This window comes from Aotus nancymaae, unplaced genomic scaffold, assembly GCF_030222135.1.
Source record: "Aotus nancymaae isolate 86718 unplaced genomic scaffold, 86718_ANA_hifiasm-v0.15.2.pri h1tg000011l, whole genome shotgun sequence".
In the NCBI taxonomy this organism is placed as follows: Eukaryota; Metazoa; Chordata; class Mammalia; order Primates; family Aotidae; genus Aotus; species Aotus nancymaae.
In genome coordinates this window covers 21280395-21299456 of record NW_026988422.1, presented here as the reverse complement: position 1 = coordinate 21299456, position 19062 = coordinate 21280395, and the positions used below count along the sequence as shown (strand labels likewise).

The window sequence follows — 19062 nt, the reverse complement described above, 5'->3', positions numbered from 1 at the left end:
GCCTTAAAATCTTTAAGAAAAAAGACATATCAGAAAAACAGAGCCATTTGTGGTGGCTAAAGTGAACGGATCACTTGAGCTCAGGAGTTCAAGACTAACCTGGGCAATATAGTGAGTCCTCCTCTCTATTTTTAATGAGAAAGAGAGAGAGAGAGACAGAAATACAGGCCAGGCACAGCAGCTCATGCCTGTAATCCCAGCACTTTAAGAGGCCAAGGTGGACAGAAAACCTGAATCCAAGACTTCTAGGCCAGTCTGGGCAACATGGCAAAAACCTGTCTCTACAAAAAAATACAAAAATCAGCAGGGTGTGGTAGCACATGCCTCTAGTCCCAGCTGCTTGGGAGGCTGTGGCAGGAGGATGTCCTGAGCCCAGGAGGTCAAGGCTGCAGTGAGCCATGATCGTGGCACGGCATTCCAGTCTAGGTAACAAAGTGAGACCCTGTCTCAAAAAAAGCAAAAACAAAAAAACAGGCAGTGGATTTGAACAAAGAAGTAAAAAAATAAATAACTAGAATATATATTTTTAAAAAAACCTTTAACTTTATTTATTTATTTATTTATTTATTTATTTTGAGACAGAGTTTCGCTCGTTACCCAGGCTGGAGTGCAATGGCGCGATCTCGGCTCACCGCAACCTCCACCTCCTGGGTTCAGGCAATTCTCCTGCCTCAGCCTCCTGAGTAGCTGAGATTACAGGCACGCACCACCATGCCCAGCTAATTTTTTGTATTTTTAGTAGAGACGGGGTTTCACCATGTTGACCAGGATGGTCTCGATCTCTTGACCTCATGATCCACCCGCCTCGGCCTCCCAAAGTGCTGGGATTACAGGCATGAGCCACCGCGCCTGGCAAAAAAACCTTTAATTTTAATAATAAATTGCAAATTTAAAATACTTTTTATCCATCAGGTTTAAAAATAATAATAGTAAACACTAAGACTATATACCACTGTCCTAAATACTTTATTTGTAATAAATCATTAAACAATACTACGTGTTATTAGTACATCCATTATAAAGATAAGGAAACAGAGGCACAAAGAATGTAAACACTTTCCAGGTCACTTCACCATTAAGTGGCAGAGCAAAGATAGAAAAGCAAAGAGTTTGGCTTCTGAGACTGTGTTCAAGGTACAGGGATCAGGCATTGCATTCACTGCCCAGGAATATAAAATTATAAAACCTTTTATGTTTATACCAAACACAAAACATTAGAATACTTACTGACTCAGAAATTTCACTCCCAGAAATTTATCCTATGAGAAAAGTTAGGGACACACACAAAAATTTGCTAGCAAGAGTGTTCATTACATTAATCATAACAGCAAAAAAACTGGAAAATGAGCTGGGCACAGTGGCTCACACCTGTAATCTCAGCACTTTTGGAGGCAGAGGTGGGTGGATCACCTGAGATCAGGAATTCAAGACCAGCCTGATCAACATGGTGAAACCCCTTCTCTACTAAAAATACAAAAATTAGCTGGGCATGGTGGTCGCGTGCCTGTAATCACAGCTACTTGGGAGGCTGAGGCAGGAGAATCACTAGAACCCAGGAGGTGAAGGTTGCAGTGAGCCAAGATTGCACCACTGCACTCCAGCCTGGGTGACACAGCAAGACTCTGTCTCAAAAATAAAATAACAATAAAATTGGAAAATGAAACGTCCAACTATGAGATTGATTAAGTAAATTGTGACAGACACATGGAAAACTAGCGGTTATTTAAAATGTTGCAGAAAAGTCATTGCATGGAAAGATATTCATGGCAAAGCATTGAGCCAAAAATTTACAAATTATTATGCACAGTGGATCTCATTTTGTTGGGGAAAAAAAAAAAAGATATATAAGCATAGTGAAAAAAAAAGTTTTAGAAGGATATACAGTTGGCTGTCAATATCCGAGGGTTCCACATCTGTGAATTCAACCAATAATAGATGATTGAAATTAAATAAATAAAGTCAATATAACAATAAAAAATTATAGAAATAAACATGATAGTTGCCAGGCGTGGTGGCTCAAGCCTGTAATCCCAGCACTTTGGGAGGCCGAGGCGGGTGGATCACAAGGTCAAGAGATTGAGACCATCCTGGTCAACATGGTGAAACCCCGTCTCTACTAAAAATACAAAAAATTAGCTGGGCATGGTGGCGCGTGCCTGTAATCTCAGCTACTCAGGAGGCTGAGGCAGGAGAATTGCCTGAACCCAGGAGGCGGAGGTTGCAGTGAGTCGAGATCGCACCGTTGCACTCCAGCCTGGGTAACAAGAGCGAAACTCCGTCTCAAAAAAAAAAAATAATAAACATGATAGTATAACTACTATTTTCATAGAATTTACATTGTGTTAGGTATTATAAGTAGAGATTATTTCAAGGAAGATGTGCATAAGTTATATGCAAATACTAAGCCATTTTACATAAGGGGCTTGAGCATCTGAGGAGTTAGGTTACCACAGGGGGTTCCCAAACCAATCCTTTGTGGATTCCCAGCACTGGCTCCTTTTGCTTCTCTGTTGTTAGTGTTTTAAGTTTTTAACATTCAATTAAGATAATACTAAGAAAGATAAACTACTCTTAATGATTAATAGATGATTTATTTGAGGTAATACATGTAGTCACCATTGCCAGACTTAATATGAGAGACTAAATGTTCGATCCAATTTTCCTTCCTGGATAAGTTTTTCTTTCTTATCCTGTATAGACAGAAAAAAAGTACATTAAAAACAATACATTTGGCCAGTTGGATACATTAGATACAAATAAGTAAGTAAATAAAAAGGAAAAGAAAAACTGCATTCTGGCACAATCCATGGTACAACTGAAAAACAGGATGAAACACTCCAAACTTAATTGCAATCCCCATTGCCTAAAGCCCAGGGAGTGTGTGAGGAAATAGTAATCTGAATAACTGAAGAGGCAGTAAAAAAAAAAATGCTCCTATTCAAAAACATCTTACTCACATTTTAGTCATTAGAAATATATTATCCCACTAAAAAGCATACATTGAAAGCAAAATACAAACACTTTCTGAGAAAGTGTGGAGTATCTTTCTGTTAAGTAGATTATTTACCAGATAATCAAAATACATGACCTCTAATGGGAAAGCAGATCAGCCAGTTAAAGACAAAGCTAGACGAGTGGGCTCCAGTCTAGATGGCATATCACAAGCCTGGGAGCTGCAGCCTGGGGTTTAGTACCAGAAGTAGAATGGTTTGGTGCCAAAGATCAGCTTGGCTTTCTCTACAATCATACACCCAGGCCTCTGATGACAGCTATTCTGCACACAGGCAGCTTGTGCTTCTCTGTCCCGAGTATTAATACGTTTTAACATTAATTTGCAAAATGTGACCAACATTAATAGAATTCACACTAACATGAAATGCACTAAATGATTTATGTATTCTGCTAATACTTAACCCAATAAATATCATCTTTTTAAAAAACAAATGAACTAAAAAAATAGACAAAGATAACTGAAAACTTTCTGTTTTAACTCTCGCTGGAAAAAAGATAAGAGAGGAAGGGAAAGCAGCATACAGTCCCAAGGTGGGAGGGGCATTGGTGGCAATCTTCATGAGAAAGAACTGCAGCTGGCCCCTAGCGAGGGAACCTATCACTCAAATAATAAACATCTGGTCTGAATACTTACCCTGTCAGTTTTGAGAATATAATACCACAAGATGAGGGGCCCAAATCCAACCACAGCTCCCAGGAGTGAGTTTTTAGGAGTGGCTCTGCAATTAGGATAGACGTTTGCTCTTGCATAGGCCCAACGAACCAAGGCAGGATTTACCTAAAATTAATGAAAACAAAAAGTTACAGAACTTAAGAAGGATCAGTTGAGAAACAAATTCACCAGGACTTCTGTGAAGGAGCACAGATGCCTTTCGTTCTCTGTAACAGTTAAGGATGTGCCATGAATATTCCTAAACAGCTTCAGGAAAGACCTTTCATGTCTAGTGTTTTTTGAATTCTAATGATCTTGTTCAAATCCTTCAGAATGTAGAAGACTCATATCACCAATTACCTTTCTGGTTTTTTTTTTTTTTTTTGAAACGGGGTTTCGCTCTTGTTACCCAGGCTGGAGTGCAATGGCGCGATCTCGGCTCACCGCAACCTCCGCCTCCTGGGTTCAGGCAATTCTCCTGCCTCAGCCTCCTCAGTAGCTGGGATTACAGGCACGCGCCACCATGCCCAGCTAATTTTTTGTATTTTTAGTAGAGACGGGGTTTCACCATGTTGACCAGGATGGTCTCGATATCCTGACCTCGTGATCCACCCGCCTCGGCCTCCCAAAGTGCTGGGATTACAGGCGTGAGCCACCGCACCCAGCCCAGCTTTCTGTTTATTTAAGAATCCTAATCTTTAAACTGTCAGATAAGCCACTTTTTCTTCTTTATCATTTTTATCTACTCTTCTCTGGACTGTTTTTAGCTTCATTGTCTCATGTGAATGGACCATGCAGTATTCCCAATGAAGAAAAACAGATTTCATATGCTCTATCATGCTTTGTATTTTGTTTCCAGGACCCTTTCTAATGCTATCCCCAAAATAGTCTCAAGGCAAAAATAAGCTCAAGGGGTAGACTAGCTGAACTGTTTAAGTTTTTTTTTGAGACGGAGTTTCACTCTTGTTGCCCAGGCTGGAGTGCAATGGCGCGATCTCGGCTCATTGCAACCTCCACCTCCTGGGTTCAGGCAATTCTCCTGCCTCAGCCTCCCGAGTAGCTGGGATTATAGGCACGTGCCACCATGCCCAGCTAATTTTTTGTATTTTTAGTAGAGACGGGGTTTCACCATGTTGACCAGGATGGTCTCGATCTCTTGACCTCGTGATCCACCCGCCTCGGCCTCCCTAACTGTTTAAGTTTTTTAAGCTGACTTGACTGATATTTTAAAAGCATTAATTCAGACATTTCACGCTATTAAAAGTTTTGTAGAAAGCTCAAAATTGTTAAAATAATAATCAGACTGGTCTTGGTTAAGAAAATAATTGTCTACAACAATAAAAAGGAAAAAAAAAGAACAAATAAAAAAGAAAATAATTGTCCATTTTAATATATTTATACTAGAATAATTATCCATGAACAGCAAATCTACCCACAAACACATAATCAAATTTAATTAGCTAAATCCCCAAGTGATTCTTACAAAATTAGTCTCTCCAATTAACTACAGATAAAAATAAGCAAATAAAATCAGCTTTAAGACTTTAATATATGACATGAATATTCAAGGTCCTAACCAACATCAAGAAGTTATGATTTGCAGGACTAAAATAATTTAACTAGGTCTTCCACCATCATATTTCAAACTAAACTAAATTATACCTATTTTACCCTGAGATAATCAGCTGCAGCTCAGAACTAAAAAAACAAAAAAGTCTTATGATGGAAATGTTCCCGTTCCTTTCAATCAGACTGAAAGGGTATAAGCACTCACTACTAGATTCAAAGTCCCAAAATATCTTCGGCTGTTCTAGAAACTATTGACATTATCATACCACATTAAAGTGAAAGCACATGCAAGTGTTCTGTAGCATTATTATTACTGCCTATATTGCCAATCAGAATAAAGAGGGTAAAGACACAAGATGTAGGTCCAAGGGAATGTTAAAGTTCAATACCTAAAAGGATTCATGCATCTATTCTTACATCCTTTCTGCTATCAATGTGTTTGAATGACTATCCAATGGCAGACGTCTCAATCTGCTAGTCACCTCTCTGTGCTTAATATATCTGCCAGATCTTTCTTCCAGAAACAGACATTTCATTTCATAAAAATACCAATTGCCCCATGACCATAGTTCATTAAGCCCAGTAATGTTATTACGAGAGGTTCCAAAAGACACACCATGGGAGAGAGTTTTCCTCCTTTGATATCACTAAAAGTCCAGTGGACTCTTGGCAGCATCTGAAACGGTGAAAACTCCTGGAAATCATTTCTTCACTTGACTTCGAGGCCCACACCTGCTTGGATTTCCTGCTAACTCTACGGCCATTCTCTCTTCATCTCTTTGCTCTTTTCCTCATCTTCCCAATCTCTTAAAATTGGACCTTGGTCTTGCTGGCCTTTCCTATCTACATTTACTCTCTAGATGATGCTGTCTAGTCAGATGACTTTAAATATCTATCTAGCAGCTGATGATTCCCAAAATTTTACCTCCAGCCCTATACCTCTACCCTGAACTCCAGACTTAATATCCAACCACTTGCTCAACTCTGACATACGGTCTAACAGGCATCTAAAATGTCACATATCCCAAACTGATTTCCCGATAGTCTACGCCACCTTCATACCTGCTCCTCTCATCACATTCCTGTTTCTTAGTAAAAGGCAACTTCATTCTTAAAATCGCTTGGTCAAAAACCTCAGAGTCATCCTTGACTCTCTTTCATACACCACATCCAATCTATCAGCAAACCTGGTTGGCTCTACTTTCAAAATATACCCAGAATCTATCATTTCTCACCACCTTCTGCCATCACCCTGGTAGCCACTATCAACTAAGAGATGGATTACTACAAAAGCCTCCTACTCTCCCTGATCCTGTCCTTTCCCCCATAGTCAATTCTCAACTAAGCAGCCAGAGAGAACTTGTTAAGTCCAGATCATGAAACTCCCTAGTCAGTAAAAGTCCTTACAATGACGTACAAGGCCTGGCGTGATCTCGTCCCACTCTGCCCTCACCTTTCTCCGCATTAGCCACGATGGTCTTTCTAGTATTTTTCCAACTAACCTGATGCTCTCTTGCCTAACAGCCCTTGCACTTGTCTTTCCCTTTGACTAGTACACTGCTTTCCCAGAGAGCTAGCTCCCTCACACCATTTCTTTCAGATGCCACTGTGAGAGGCTTTCCCTGGGCCTGTCTAAAATTGTAGGTGCTCACCTACCCTACTACATACACACACTCTGAATCTCCCCTGCTTTATTTTTTTTCTTATCAGTTACCACTACCTAACATGTTAAATGATTTTAATTTTTTAACTTGTTTCTTGTCTCCCCAACTAGAAAGTTCTTTCTGCAAGGACAGGAATTTTTGCCTGTTTTGATCTCCATTGTTACCTCAGTGTATAAAATAGGGCCATAATAGACCCTGAGTAATTATCTACTGAGTCAATCAATTATTCTTAAAGATTAGCCAAGACAGCCAGGTGCAGTGGCTCCAGTCTGTAATTCCAGCACTTTAGAGGCAGAGACAGGAGGATCACTTGAGCTCAGAGTTCAAGACTAGCCTGGGCAACATGATGAAACTCCATCTCTATAAAAAATACAAAAAATTAACCGGACATGGTGGTGCACATCTGTGGTCCCAGGAGCTTGGGAGGCTGAGGTAGGAGGACACTTGAGCCCAGGAGGCGGAGGTTGCAGTGAGCTGAGATCACACCACTGCACTCCAGCCTCTGTGACAGAGTAAGATCCTGTCTCAAGAAAAAAAAATAGGCAAGAGAATTTACATGTACTGATTGATAAATGATGGTGTCGCCCACTCATTTAATCAACAAAACCAAAGAGACAGGTAGTATTACCTTTATTTACACATGAGAAAATGAAACTACCGTGAGGCATAGAGATGGAAAAATAGAAGATCTAGGTTTCACATTCAGGTCTGTCTGACTGAGACCTTATTCTTTTTTAATACATCATACTACCTAACACATCAAACCCAATCATGTGAGTTTATAATAAATGTGTCTGCACCCTCTTCCCAAGTTAACAAGGTTCTGGCTGGAGACAGTACAGGCAACTAGGTAAAAGCAGATGCTGTGGGTTATACAAACCGGGGTTACAATTTTGCTCTATCACCTGCTAAGGGGGCATCTCTGTATGACCTATTTGTCCTTCCCATGTCGTCTTCTCATCTGTAAAATGGGGACTGTGGTAGAGCTTAATTATCCAAATAGTTGTGATATGTAAATAAAATAATACTCAAAAAGAGTTTAGCACAGTGCCTGGCACACTGTACCTTTCATTCAATCCTCATAACTTCCAAAAATTCCAAACACCAATGCAACGTGTGGGAAAAGTCTTGTTTTGTTAACATCGTATTTAACCTACTCAGACAGCTCCTGTATAGAAAACTAATGAAAGCACACCTGTTAACTCCCAGTTTACTGGGCATATATTATGTGCTGAGAATGTTAAACTGACTAACTACCTTATTTAACCTCATAATTCTATGAAGAATGCACATCTTTTCTATATGAAATCAAGAAACTATAATTCAGAGGAGTTAAAGTTGCCCAAGGTAATAGAGTTAGCCAATGAGTAGTGCCTTGGGGTCTGACTCCAAAGCCTAGAACTTCAAAAAGCTGCAGGGTCTTTAAAAGATATAGGTTGAAGGAATCACTGTATTCCCATCAGAAGAGAGCAGTATCCCAATGAGCTGTGAAACGAAAGGTAAACACCAGCTCTTTAATATTTTATATATATAAACATTTTCTGAACATGCCTTACGAATGAGGCACTGCGTTAGGCCAGTCACATGCTCTATCTCATCTAATCTTCACAGCCTGACAAAGAATAAGCACTATATTACGCCCCTTTTGCAGACAGAAAATCGAGGATAAGCAGAGTGAATAACTTTCTCAAAGTCATGCAGGCGGGAAGTGATCAAACCAGGATTCAAACCCAGCCAGGTCTGAGTCCAGAGCCGGTTCTCTGAAGGACCAACCTCTGACAAAGGTCAAAGGGTAGTGAGTTGGCCTGTTCTCTGTGCCTGGAAGAGGATCTGCGTCTGAGATACTGATCGAAAGCGGTGGCCGCCCCGCTGCGTGGTCTCTCTCGGTCCCTCCCAGGACTCGGGACCTATTCTAGCCGGGAAGGCCCCCCCACAACCCCCACTCACGACGAGTCCTCGGCGGTTGGGGTCGTTGTACTGAAGCAGGTACTCTCGTTTCAGCCGGGCTCTAATGGCCAACCGCTCGACTTGTGCCTGCCGGGTTTCCAGAGATATGTCATATTCGGCTGGGTCGAGGGTCTGGGGCAGTGTGGCCAGGCGCGACGGTTTATACTTTGGGAACGACATCTTGGCGACCCAAAGCACAACTGCGCCTGCGCGATTCGGAGTCCCTTTGACCTTCAGCTTCGGGAAGTGCGCCTGCGCGATTACAGAGTTAGAGGACGGCGTTAACAAAGAGCTCCGCCTCTTTCTCCTACCTTCCTGAAAATGCTGGCGCTCGCACAGTGATTTGCACCTGCGGTGAGTGCTCTTCGTGCAGTGCTCCCCGCCCCACCGCCGCTCCCCACCTACCCATCTGTCACCCTGCTGCTTCTTCCTAGCAGCCTTCTCTCTACTGACATAACCAGGGCCTATTATGTAAAGTTGAGCTGTGTGGGACTGACTGTGGAGTCAGAAGTCCGGGTTTTCAGTGTGCGTCTATCCGTGCTATATCACCTTGGATAAGTCACTTAACGTCTCTGAGTTTCCTTTTCCTTATCCTGGAGATAATGACTCTTGCTCTGTCCACCTAGCAAAGTTGTTGTGAGGATTAAATAAGCTAACAAATAGATGGCAAAGTGCTTTGCAAAACAGAATTCCCTACCCAAGAAGAAGAGAATAAGCTTTTCTGTACATTACCATGCTAGATTCATACATTAAGTGTAAGCTTATTTTTCACAGGTACGAAATAATAATTAATAGGAAAAATGATGTTATTAGAGAAATGTAGCCTGACTGACTATAGAAGATCAGGAAGAAAATGAGATGTTGAATAAAGCTCACGAGAAAACAATATCTTAGTTAAAATACTGAAACCTCTTGCCTAAAATCCTTAGCGCTCTTCAGATGCAAAGAATGAAAAACATCCTTACAGGGGTATGAAAATACTCATAGGGGCATTGTATCTTATTGTAAACGACGATCTGGGGTGAAAACTGAAGTAACAGGAAATAAAACCTTCTCTATCCCTGCTGTCCTTCCCTCTCCCCCAATTACCAAGGAGAAAAAGCAACTTCAGGTTTCACGGTAGGGTCTTTGAGTACCAATAAGATACTCCTCAGGGGAAAAATGTAAACAATATTTCCATAACTGGGGCAAAGAAAGATGGATCAAAAAAGAGCCCCAGCTTTCCTGAAACGTCTGGGGGCATGTAGGTATGTTGGGAAATGGTTGCTAGGCAGAAAAGGGACCTAGAAAATGTTGGCATTTGAAATGGTGAGGAGCAGCACTGCTGTCAAATATATTCAACATTTTAATACTGTTTTAAAATATTTATTAAGCACCCACTGCATGAAGCACACAGCACACTAATCAGTGTTAAGTCAATCTTTTAGGCTCAGTGGGGGAAATACAGACAAAATGGAAGATGGGTGTTTGTCTCCCAGGAGCTGACAATCAGGCAGTACAGAAAGAAGAGGCAGAAATGATAATATTTGCAAAGTAGTCTAATGTCCAGATGAATCTAGAGCAAAATGGACTCATGAGAATGCAGGCTGAGGGAATGCAGAAAAAAATGAACACAAGATGAGTTATTCAGACTCAATTTTAAAGGAGAAAAAAAAAGTTCTGACGTGTTCAGAGGCGCTTTGAAATGTTAAGAAAATAAGACAATATGAAGCAGGAGCAGGTTATAAAATTCTAGAGACTACATGAAGTTTCAAAAACCTGTATAGATAAGACACTGATCTAGGAAGGAGAGCACGTAAAAAAATAAAAGGATAAAGAAATGAGTCCAGTGAGTACAAACTGATGCAGGGTAGGCAAGCCCCAAAGTGGGGCTTAGGCATCCAGAGTCTTTTGCCCAGGAAAGAATTCAAGGGCAACCCGGAGGCAGAAGAAAACAACTTTATTGAAGAGGCCGTGTTACAGCTCTGGTGGTGTCACAGCCGTGACTGCTCCTGTAGAGCAGGCTACCCCAGAGGCCGAAAGCACCAGCTCAGGCCAGCTTTGAGTCACATTTATTCCCACTTTTAATAACATGTGGATTAAGAGGCAGTTTATGCAGTCATTTCTAGGAGAGGGGGAGTAACTTTTGGCTCATCGGGTCATTGCCCTGGAAAGGGGCGGTAACTCCTGGGTGTTGCCATGGCAGTGATGAACTGACACACTGGTGGGCGTATCTGATGGAAAGCGGCTTCCACCTCCTCCCTGTTTAGGCTAGTGCTCAGTTTGGTGCGGTGCCGGAGTCCCGCCTCCTACCTCAAAACCAGCTGACAAGGTTAAAGATTTCTTAAGGTTACTGTAAAGAGAGAAAGCTTTGGATGAGTTAAAGTGGTTATCACTACACTTGCCTGATTATCACGAGGATTGCTTATGATGAGTGTTAAAAATAGGGAGGTTAGCCGGATGTGGTAGCATATACCTGTAGTCCCAGCTACAGGAGAGACTGGGGCCGGAAGATCCCTTAATCCCAGGAGTTTAAGTCCAGCCTAGGCAACATAGTGAGACCGCACCTCAAAAAAAAAAAGTCGAAGTAAAAATAATTGGTAAATTAAAATGTGGAATTTCTTTTTAGCTCCTAGTTCACGTTCTCCACGTGGAGATTCAAAATTGTTATGGCAGAGGAACCCAAGAGTCTGTATTTTTTACTGTTTCCAGTGGGGGGCGGTGGTATTAAAATATATTACATGTTTGTAAAACAGAGATGAATACGACAGGTCTTTCTTTTCCAAAGATAATTGGTACCAGAAAAGGCCCTCTTAGAGTGAATCCATTAAAGATAGAGACGTAGATGCCATAGTGAAAGAGTGAAAGAAAAAGACTTGAACTTTATATGGAAAAAAATTTAACCACAAATTATGAAAATGAATTTATCTTATATTTAACACATTAGGTTACAATTGCAAGTATGTGCTAATTCTGATAACTCAAATGTTGTTTTGGAGGAGGAACATAAATTTTTAAATGGCTCATTATCCATCACTGTGCATTTGATTTTTGCAGCAGGGTCATATTTGCAAAAGTTTTGGAGGCGTTATCTAGTTTTCCCAAGGTCCTCTCTTAATCCTTTGAAATCAGATTATTTCCTTTTGAAGTTTGATGTCAACATTGTTCTCATCGATTTTCTCTTTTTCGTTTGTTATCTGGTCCAACTCTGTGAGGTCCTCCTTTATTAATGACTTTACACGTGGATCTAGCAGTTTACTAGCATCGCTTTCAAGATCATGAAACTCTACATCTTTTGCAAGATTTGCACTTCTACTTTACAATAGATTTCAGTTGTATTTGAGGGCTGGATATTTCCAAATGAATGACCAGGACTTTGACAGAAGTGGGTGTAGGCACTAAGGTTAAAAAGATTGCACAATTTAGGTGGGGAACAATTTCACAAGTTGTCATTTCATCAATGAATGTTTCCTGTTTTGAAGACTTTTACTTCTCCAAGAAATCTCCTAACAGAATTTGTCAGGTCATAGGTTACAAGGATGAAGTATATATACCTGTGTTTGGCTGGAAGAAGGGGGATAATGTGGTGAAGTGAAGGAGTGCAAATGAAAAGGGTTGGTTGAGTTATGTGAATAGGGCAGGGTTTCCAGGAACAGAAGATGAACCGGTGGATATAGAAACTGTAAGAAAGGTAAATCAAAAAACCACTGTATTATCTTGCTTTTTCCTCTATAGAACACAATATTACAAAAATCTTATCTGAAGAGGTAAACAAAGTGTATGCAGCCAAAATATATAGGAAAAAATATAGAGGTATATCAGAAAATTAACACAAATATTTTATTTCTTCTATATTTTTCATTTTGTGATGTTTGTTTTAAATTTGTAATTTCTTATGATTTTTCTCATTTATATCTTATTGTATTTGTAATTTTGTGTAATTTTTCTTAAAGAAGCCTCCTCCAAATTATGTACAAATGAGGTCCCATCAAACCTGGATCTTCCTGTTAGTCTTGTTAAGGTTGCAAGGAAGAGACACAGAGTGCTATGTGAATTAATTTAATTGGCAAGGAGATCCAGGAACATGGGGTAGCAAGGACAGTCATCTCTTCGGTTATATAGCCACCCTGGGACCTTGCCTCCCAATATTGAAATGAACAGCTGCCCTAAGGGAGAATAAGAACAATATTTTAGGGTTTTAAGGATCCTACCTGAGCTCAAGTAACCCACTTTCTATTTGTTTATCTAGCACTTACTCTTCCTCCAAAAGAAGACATTACTGGGTCAGTTTACACTTTAATCTAGATTGCCCCAAAGCACCGTATGGGAGATTGGCTTTCATTGTATCCAACTCTTCTGTAGTTCTGATAACTTGGGCACTGTCCTGATCAGTCATGAATAAGTATACAACCGTTTTCACCCAATAGGTACATGTAAGTCACAGAAGCTTATCATATTAGAAAAGGCCCACCTAGGACTACTTTCTTCCTAAGTAGTAATGTATCCAGCAGGAACTTTGAGACTACAAGGCCTGTCCATGACAAACATATGTTGCTATCTATAGGTTTTTACTATAGCCTTGTAATGTCTTATTTCATGGGGCAAATCCCTCTGTTTTATTGTAGTTTAAAATTGTCTAAACTACGTTTGTTCCTTTTTCTCTTTCAGATGAATTTTAGAATTAAGTTATCAAGTCCCATGAAAAAAAATCCATTGAGATTTTTATTGGAATTACACTAAATTTATAGCTTGATTTGGGGAGAATAGACATCCTTGTAAATATTGTATCTTCCCATCCGCATTCATTAGTCGGGTCTCCTTTTATACCCTTCAATCATGTTTTGTAACTTTCTCCATAACGAACTCTTGCCTCTCTAAAACAGTAACTGCTGCTACATTATAGATATTTATTGCTGCTGTTGTTTATTTTTCCTATTACATTTTCTAATTGGTTATTGCTGAGATATAGGAATATTATTGACTTCTGTATACTTAGAACCAGTAACCTTGTTGAAATTTTTATTTCCTATTAGCTTTTCTTTACAGTCTTTAGAATTCTTCTATGTAGTCAGTCATATCTCATGCAAATAGCAGTCTTGCCTTTTATTTTCCAAGTCTTAAACTTATTTTCTCTCTCTCTCTCCTATTGCTTTGCTTGGACCTCTACTACAATGTTGCATAATAGTGGAAACAGGGGGTCTCCTATCTTGTTCCCAACTCTAATTGAAAATAATCTGATATTTTACCATCATATGTGATATTTGCTATAAGTTTTGACAGAAACGTTTATTGGGTTAAGAAAATTCCCTTATATTCCTTGCCAAAAGTTTTTTGTTTTTTTAAAATCATGAATGAGTGTATAATTGATCAAATGCTATTTCAATATTTTTTAAATCTATTATCTGTTTTTTCTCTATTAGTTTATTAAAAAGGCAGATAGCCTTGGTAAGTTGTTCTGATGTGCTGTTTTGCATTCTGGAATTAACCTATGTCATGGCCAGGTTGTATGCTTCTTAATATGCTGATGAATTATATTTGTTAGCATTTTACTTTGAATTTTGTCATTTATGTTCATAGGTGAATTGACTCTAAGGGTTTTTTTTAGCTTATTTTGTTCTTGTCAAGTTTTGTTATTATATTTACATGTATACATTGGCTATACTTCCTTCTTTTTAATGGAGGTAGTATATTTACATGAAATGAGTTGGATAGATTTCTCTCTCTTTTTTTTTTTAACTCTCCAAAACAGTTTGTATAAGATAGGGACTATCTATTTGATGAAGGCTTGGTGAATTATTGTATAACTGTCTGGGTCTTCCATGTTTTTTTCAGGGGAGATTTTTGGCTACCATCTTAACTTCTGTAATGGTTGTTGGTTTGTTCAGTTTTTCTCTTTCTTCTTGAGTTAATTTTGATAACTTGTATTTTCTCAACTATCTTATTTTAAATGTACTGCCATAGAGTTTCTAGTCTCATTCTATGATATTTTTTAAATCTCCACTGTCTTTATAATTATGTTCCCCCTTTTACTTTTAATGTTATTGCTTTTTCTTTCATCCACTCTACCAGAGGGCTATCTACTTTGTCTTTTAATAGAACCCATTTTTTAAAAAGATTTTATTTTTTAGAGCAGTTTTAGGTTCACAGCAAAATTAAGAGGAAGATACAGAGATTGTCCGTATACTTACCACTTGTGCCCCCACATAGATAGCCTCCCCCATTATCAACATCCTCCACCAGAGTAGTACAATTGATGAACCAACATTGACATCATTGCAAAGTCCATAGTTTACATTGTGGTTCACTCTTGGTGTTGCACATTCTATGTATTGGACAAACCTATAATGACATGTATCCAATGTTATGGTATTAAACAGCATATTTTCCCTGCCCTCAAAATTCTCTGTGCTCTGCATATTCAACCCTCCCCTCACCTTCTCACCAACCCCTGGCAACCACTGATCTTTTTCTCTTTCCATAATTTTGCATTTTCTAGAAGGCCAATAGTTGGAATCCTATAGTATCTAGGTTTTTCAGATTGTCTTCTTTCACTTAGTAATATGCATTTAAGGTTCCTTCATATCTTTTCATGGGCTTGAGATCTCATTTCTTTTTAGGGCTGAGTAACATTCCATTGTCTTCATGTACCACAATTTATTCATCCATTCACCTACTGAAGGACATTTTGGTTGCTTCTAAGCTTTGATAATTATGAATAAAGCTACTATAAACATCCACATGCAGGTGTTAGTGTGGACATAAGCTTTCAGCTCCTTTAGGTAAATACCAAGGAGCATAACTGGTGAATTGTATGGTAAGAGTATGTTTCGTTTTATAAGAAAGCACCAAACTGTCTTCCAAAGTGGCTGTACCATTTTGCATTCCCACAACTGATTAGTGAACATTCCTGTTGCTTCACATTCTCTCCAGCATTTGATGTTGTCAGTGTTCTTATTTTGATCATTCTAACAGATATATAGGGGTGGCTCATTGTTGTTTCAATTTGCATTTTCCTGATGGTACATAACACAATGCATCTTTTCATGTGCTTATTTGTCATCTGTGTGTCTTCTTTGGTGAGGTATCTCTTAAGGTCTTCGGCCCAGTATTTATTTATTGCATTTGCTTGGACCTCTACTACAATGTGTTAGCTATTCTGGGTCTTTTACTGCTCCATATAAATCTTAGAGTCAGATCATTGATATCCACAAAATAAATTGCTGGGACTTTGATTGGGATTCCATTTTTATTTAGTTAATCATTTCTAATCAATACTTTTCCCTCCCTTCTACTTTTCTTGCATTTACTCTAACGTCTTTCTTCTAGATTTTTAAATGGAATGCTTATCTCATTCATTTTTATGTTTCTGTTTTATAATACATGCATATTATTCTGTACATTTCATTTAGTTATGTCTCCACAAGTTTTTATTATTATTTTCATTGGTATAGAGTTCTGAGTATTTGATAGCTTCCTGTATGATTTTTTTCTTAAGTCACAAATTCTTTAGAAATGCATTTTTTGCTTTCCAAAAAATGCTTTAACTTTTTATTGTTAATTTTTAATTTAATTGTATTATTGTCAGAGAAACTTGTACGATATTACTTTGAAATTTGATGAGTCTCTCTTTTTGTTTGCTCTGGTTTGGTTTGGCTTTTTTTTTTTTTTAATATATATTTTATTGCATTTTAGGTTTGGGGGTACCTGTGAAGAACATGCAAGATTGTTGCATAGGTACATATAAAAACAAGCCATTTTATGGAAATGTAACATATATCTAGAAAAATGTAAAAATTATACATATTCTGTTATTAGAAAATGAACTTACCTTGTAATCATACATATTCAGTTTATATAATAGTTCCATGTGAGCTTAAAAAGAATATATATTCCAGCCAGATGTGGTGGCTCACGCCTGTAATCCAAGCACTTTGGAAGCCAAGGCGGGCGGATCACCTGAGGTCGGGAGTTCAAGACCAGCCTGACCAACATGGTGAAACGCTGTCTTTAAAAAAAAAAAAAAGAATATATATTCCATATTTACTGAGTGCAAGGTTAAATCAAGCTTGTTAATTGTGTGGTTTGAATCTCTCGTATCTTTATTCATTTTGTCTATTTGATCTATAGAGGTGTATTATAGTCTCCCAATGCCATTGTGATTTGTTCATTTCTCCTTGAACAAAATTAGAGTATACAAGATGAATTGAAGGTGAAACGGAAGCATTTTAGTAGGAATGCATCTGTGAATTGTTTGTATGTAAAGACAAAGTAACTCATACATAATGCTTTGCTCCCTCTATCCATTCAGTGTGCTGTATACAAACCAGCCAGGAAAAAAAAATTCTGCTTAAAATATACAGTACACTTAGAAACACATCTGTCATATAGACATATCCAAAAGCTTATGAATATTACATTTTGCATTCCACTTCTTCAGAGACAGTCTCTTCATCCTAGTGTTAGCATATATCTGTTCTTATTGCTAAAGTCACTTACATAAGCACATATTTGTACTTGAAAGGAACAATAAGTTTCCTACAAAGTGTAAGGTGACATTTTCTTGCACGTTTTCAATTTAATATAAAAGAAGGTTAATCTTCTTATCTGAGGCTATGTCATGCTTTCTTATTTGTGATAAAATGTAGCCCTACCATCGTCTTTTGCCTGGGGAGAGCAGCAGCCTCTTAGTTGATTTTCTTGTGTACATCTACTCTTGTCATACTCCCATTCCTTTTCCATACAGCAGCCAGAGTGACCTTCTTAAATATAAACGATCCTATCACCTCTAATTAAACCCTTACTGACTTACAACACCCAGTGGTGGTCTGCTTCCTGTCTCTTCAGTGATGCTAGACTCCATGCTCCTCATCACTGTCTATTCTTCAGACATGCTGGCCTGTCTTGAGTTCCTTCTTTCCACAGGGCCTTTGCACTTACTCTTTGCTCTACCTTAAACACTACACTCTACATTCCTATTTGTCCTTCAGAACTCAATTCTATAGTCCCTTAACTAACCAACAAGGTCAAAACCCTCTATGAACTTTCATAGCAATATAGGCTTCTCCTTAATAGCATTAACTGCAATCCTAATTATGCATTTTTAAAATTATTTAGATCATCTCTGCCCCCACCCCAACAAGAATGTAGGCTCTTTGAAGACCAGGACCACATCAGACTTGGATCCCCTGCATCTCGACACTAGTGCAGTGTTTGGTACAACATAGTAGTGGTGAATGAATGAGTGACTAGTTGCCTCTCTTCACCTCTGAGTAAGTCTGTTAACCAAATGTGCCTACACCCCTCTTGCTACCTCTTTCATCCCACTCTCACCTCCAGAATGTACTCCATACCCACCACGCCTCAACCCATACATGCATACACCACCCCCAGCACACACATACACACACACGCTCTCAAAATTCAAGTCTAACACATTGTCTAGTAATGTAGATTTTGATCAACGATTTATGTAGATACAGAGGAGGGGAGTTATACCACAAAGCAAAATGCCCAAATGATGTCTTCTTAATATCTCTTATTGCTTCCTACCAAGTTCTTATCTCTGTAGCAGTAAGAGCTCTCACTCCTCTTCTTCTCCACTCCCAAAGTCTGCTCTGGGAGCCCCGCCAGCCAAGCAGCTTTCTCCTCCACCTGCCTCTCAAAGTTCACCGAGCTCCAAGTTCATACCCAGCAAAACAAAGCCCAGGCATAGGCCAGGCCATGACTCCCATGTCCTCCATTCATAGGGCCACTTGCATTTTTAGAAATTTGGATTGGAAAGTGTTTTTTTCTTCATATCTTCTTTTGCTTGATAATGTTATTCCCTCCATCAATGTCATCTTATACCCTCCCTGCTGCCTGTGGCTGACCGAAATCTTATGCCTATCAAGGTCTGATTCAAATGCCTCATTCTCTGGAAATCTTCCCATATGGCCCCAAAGTAGAGGTGATTTTTCTCTTCACTAAATTTGCATCTTATTTCTTTTATTCTACTTGGTATTACCGGCAATTTTGTACTTGTTTTTTTCTTCCTCTCCTTCAGAACAATTTCTGTTTCTTGCTCCACGTGTCCCCTGAAGAAACTGGCCCAGGACTCAGGGTGCATGGCAGGCCCTAATGCTAGTTAGGTTATAAGGAAACTTTTTATATTTTTTCCATATTGGTTAAAGTCTCTTTAAGGAAACTGCTGGATTTCATGTTTCTAAATGATAGATATTCAATATTTCAGTTTCAGAATCA

At 38.9% G+C, this 19062-nt stretch overlaps 2 protein-coding genes across 4 annotated transcripts in view; one reads left to right on the top strand and one right to left on the bottom strand.

Moving 5' to 3' along the window:
* Positions 1 to 950: 950 nt before the first annotated feature.
* On the bottom strand, positions 951 to 9094 carry NDUFB4 (NADH:ubiquinone oxidoreductase subunit B4). The gene is made up of 3 exons (XM_012463919.3): positions 8845 to 9094; positions 3647 to 3790; positions 951 to 2690 (listed from the first exon to the last, which is right to left on the bottom strand). The coding sequence occupies exons 1-3, from the start codon at positions 9022 to 9024 to the stop codon at positions 2628 to 2630; spliced, it is 387 nt and encodes a 128-aa protein (XP_012319342.1). The 5' UTR covers positions 9025 to 9094; the 3' UTR covers positions 951 to 2627.
* A 7-nt stretch (positions 9095 to 9101) lies between these two features.
* FSTL1 (follistatin like 1) overlaps positions 9102 to 19062 on the top strand; it is a 160559-nt gene continuing 150598 nt past the window's right edge. For 2 of the 3 annotated variants that reach the window (XM_064374670.1, XM_064374667.1), the window contains exon 1: positions 9115 to 9198. The gene's annotated coding sequence lies outside the window, so the exon portion shown is untranslated. Of the gene's footprint in view, positions 9199 to 19062 lie in introns of all 3 variants that reach the window. The other variant, XM_064374668.1, reaches the window with a different exon arrangement.

Bases quoted from the DNA above. Each gene is read 5' to 3' on its own strand.
- NDUFB4 (XM_012463919.3), bottom strand. From the start codon at position 9,024: ATGTCGTTCCCAAAGTATAAACCGTCGCGCCTGGCCACACTGCCCCAG. The intron at 3,791-8,844 runs GTGAGTGGGGGT...CATTAATTTTAG, and splicing joins CCAACCGCCGAGGACTCGTC to GTAAATCCTGCCTTGGTTCG. The intron at 2,691-3,646 runs GTAAGTATTCAG...CTGTCTATACAG, and splicing joins ATATTCTCAAAACTGACAGG to GATAAGAAAGAAAAACTTAT.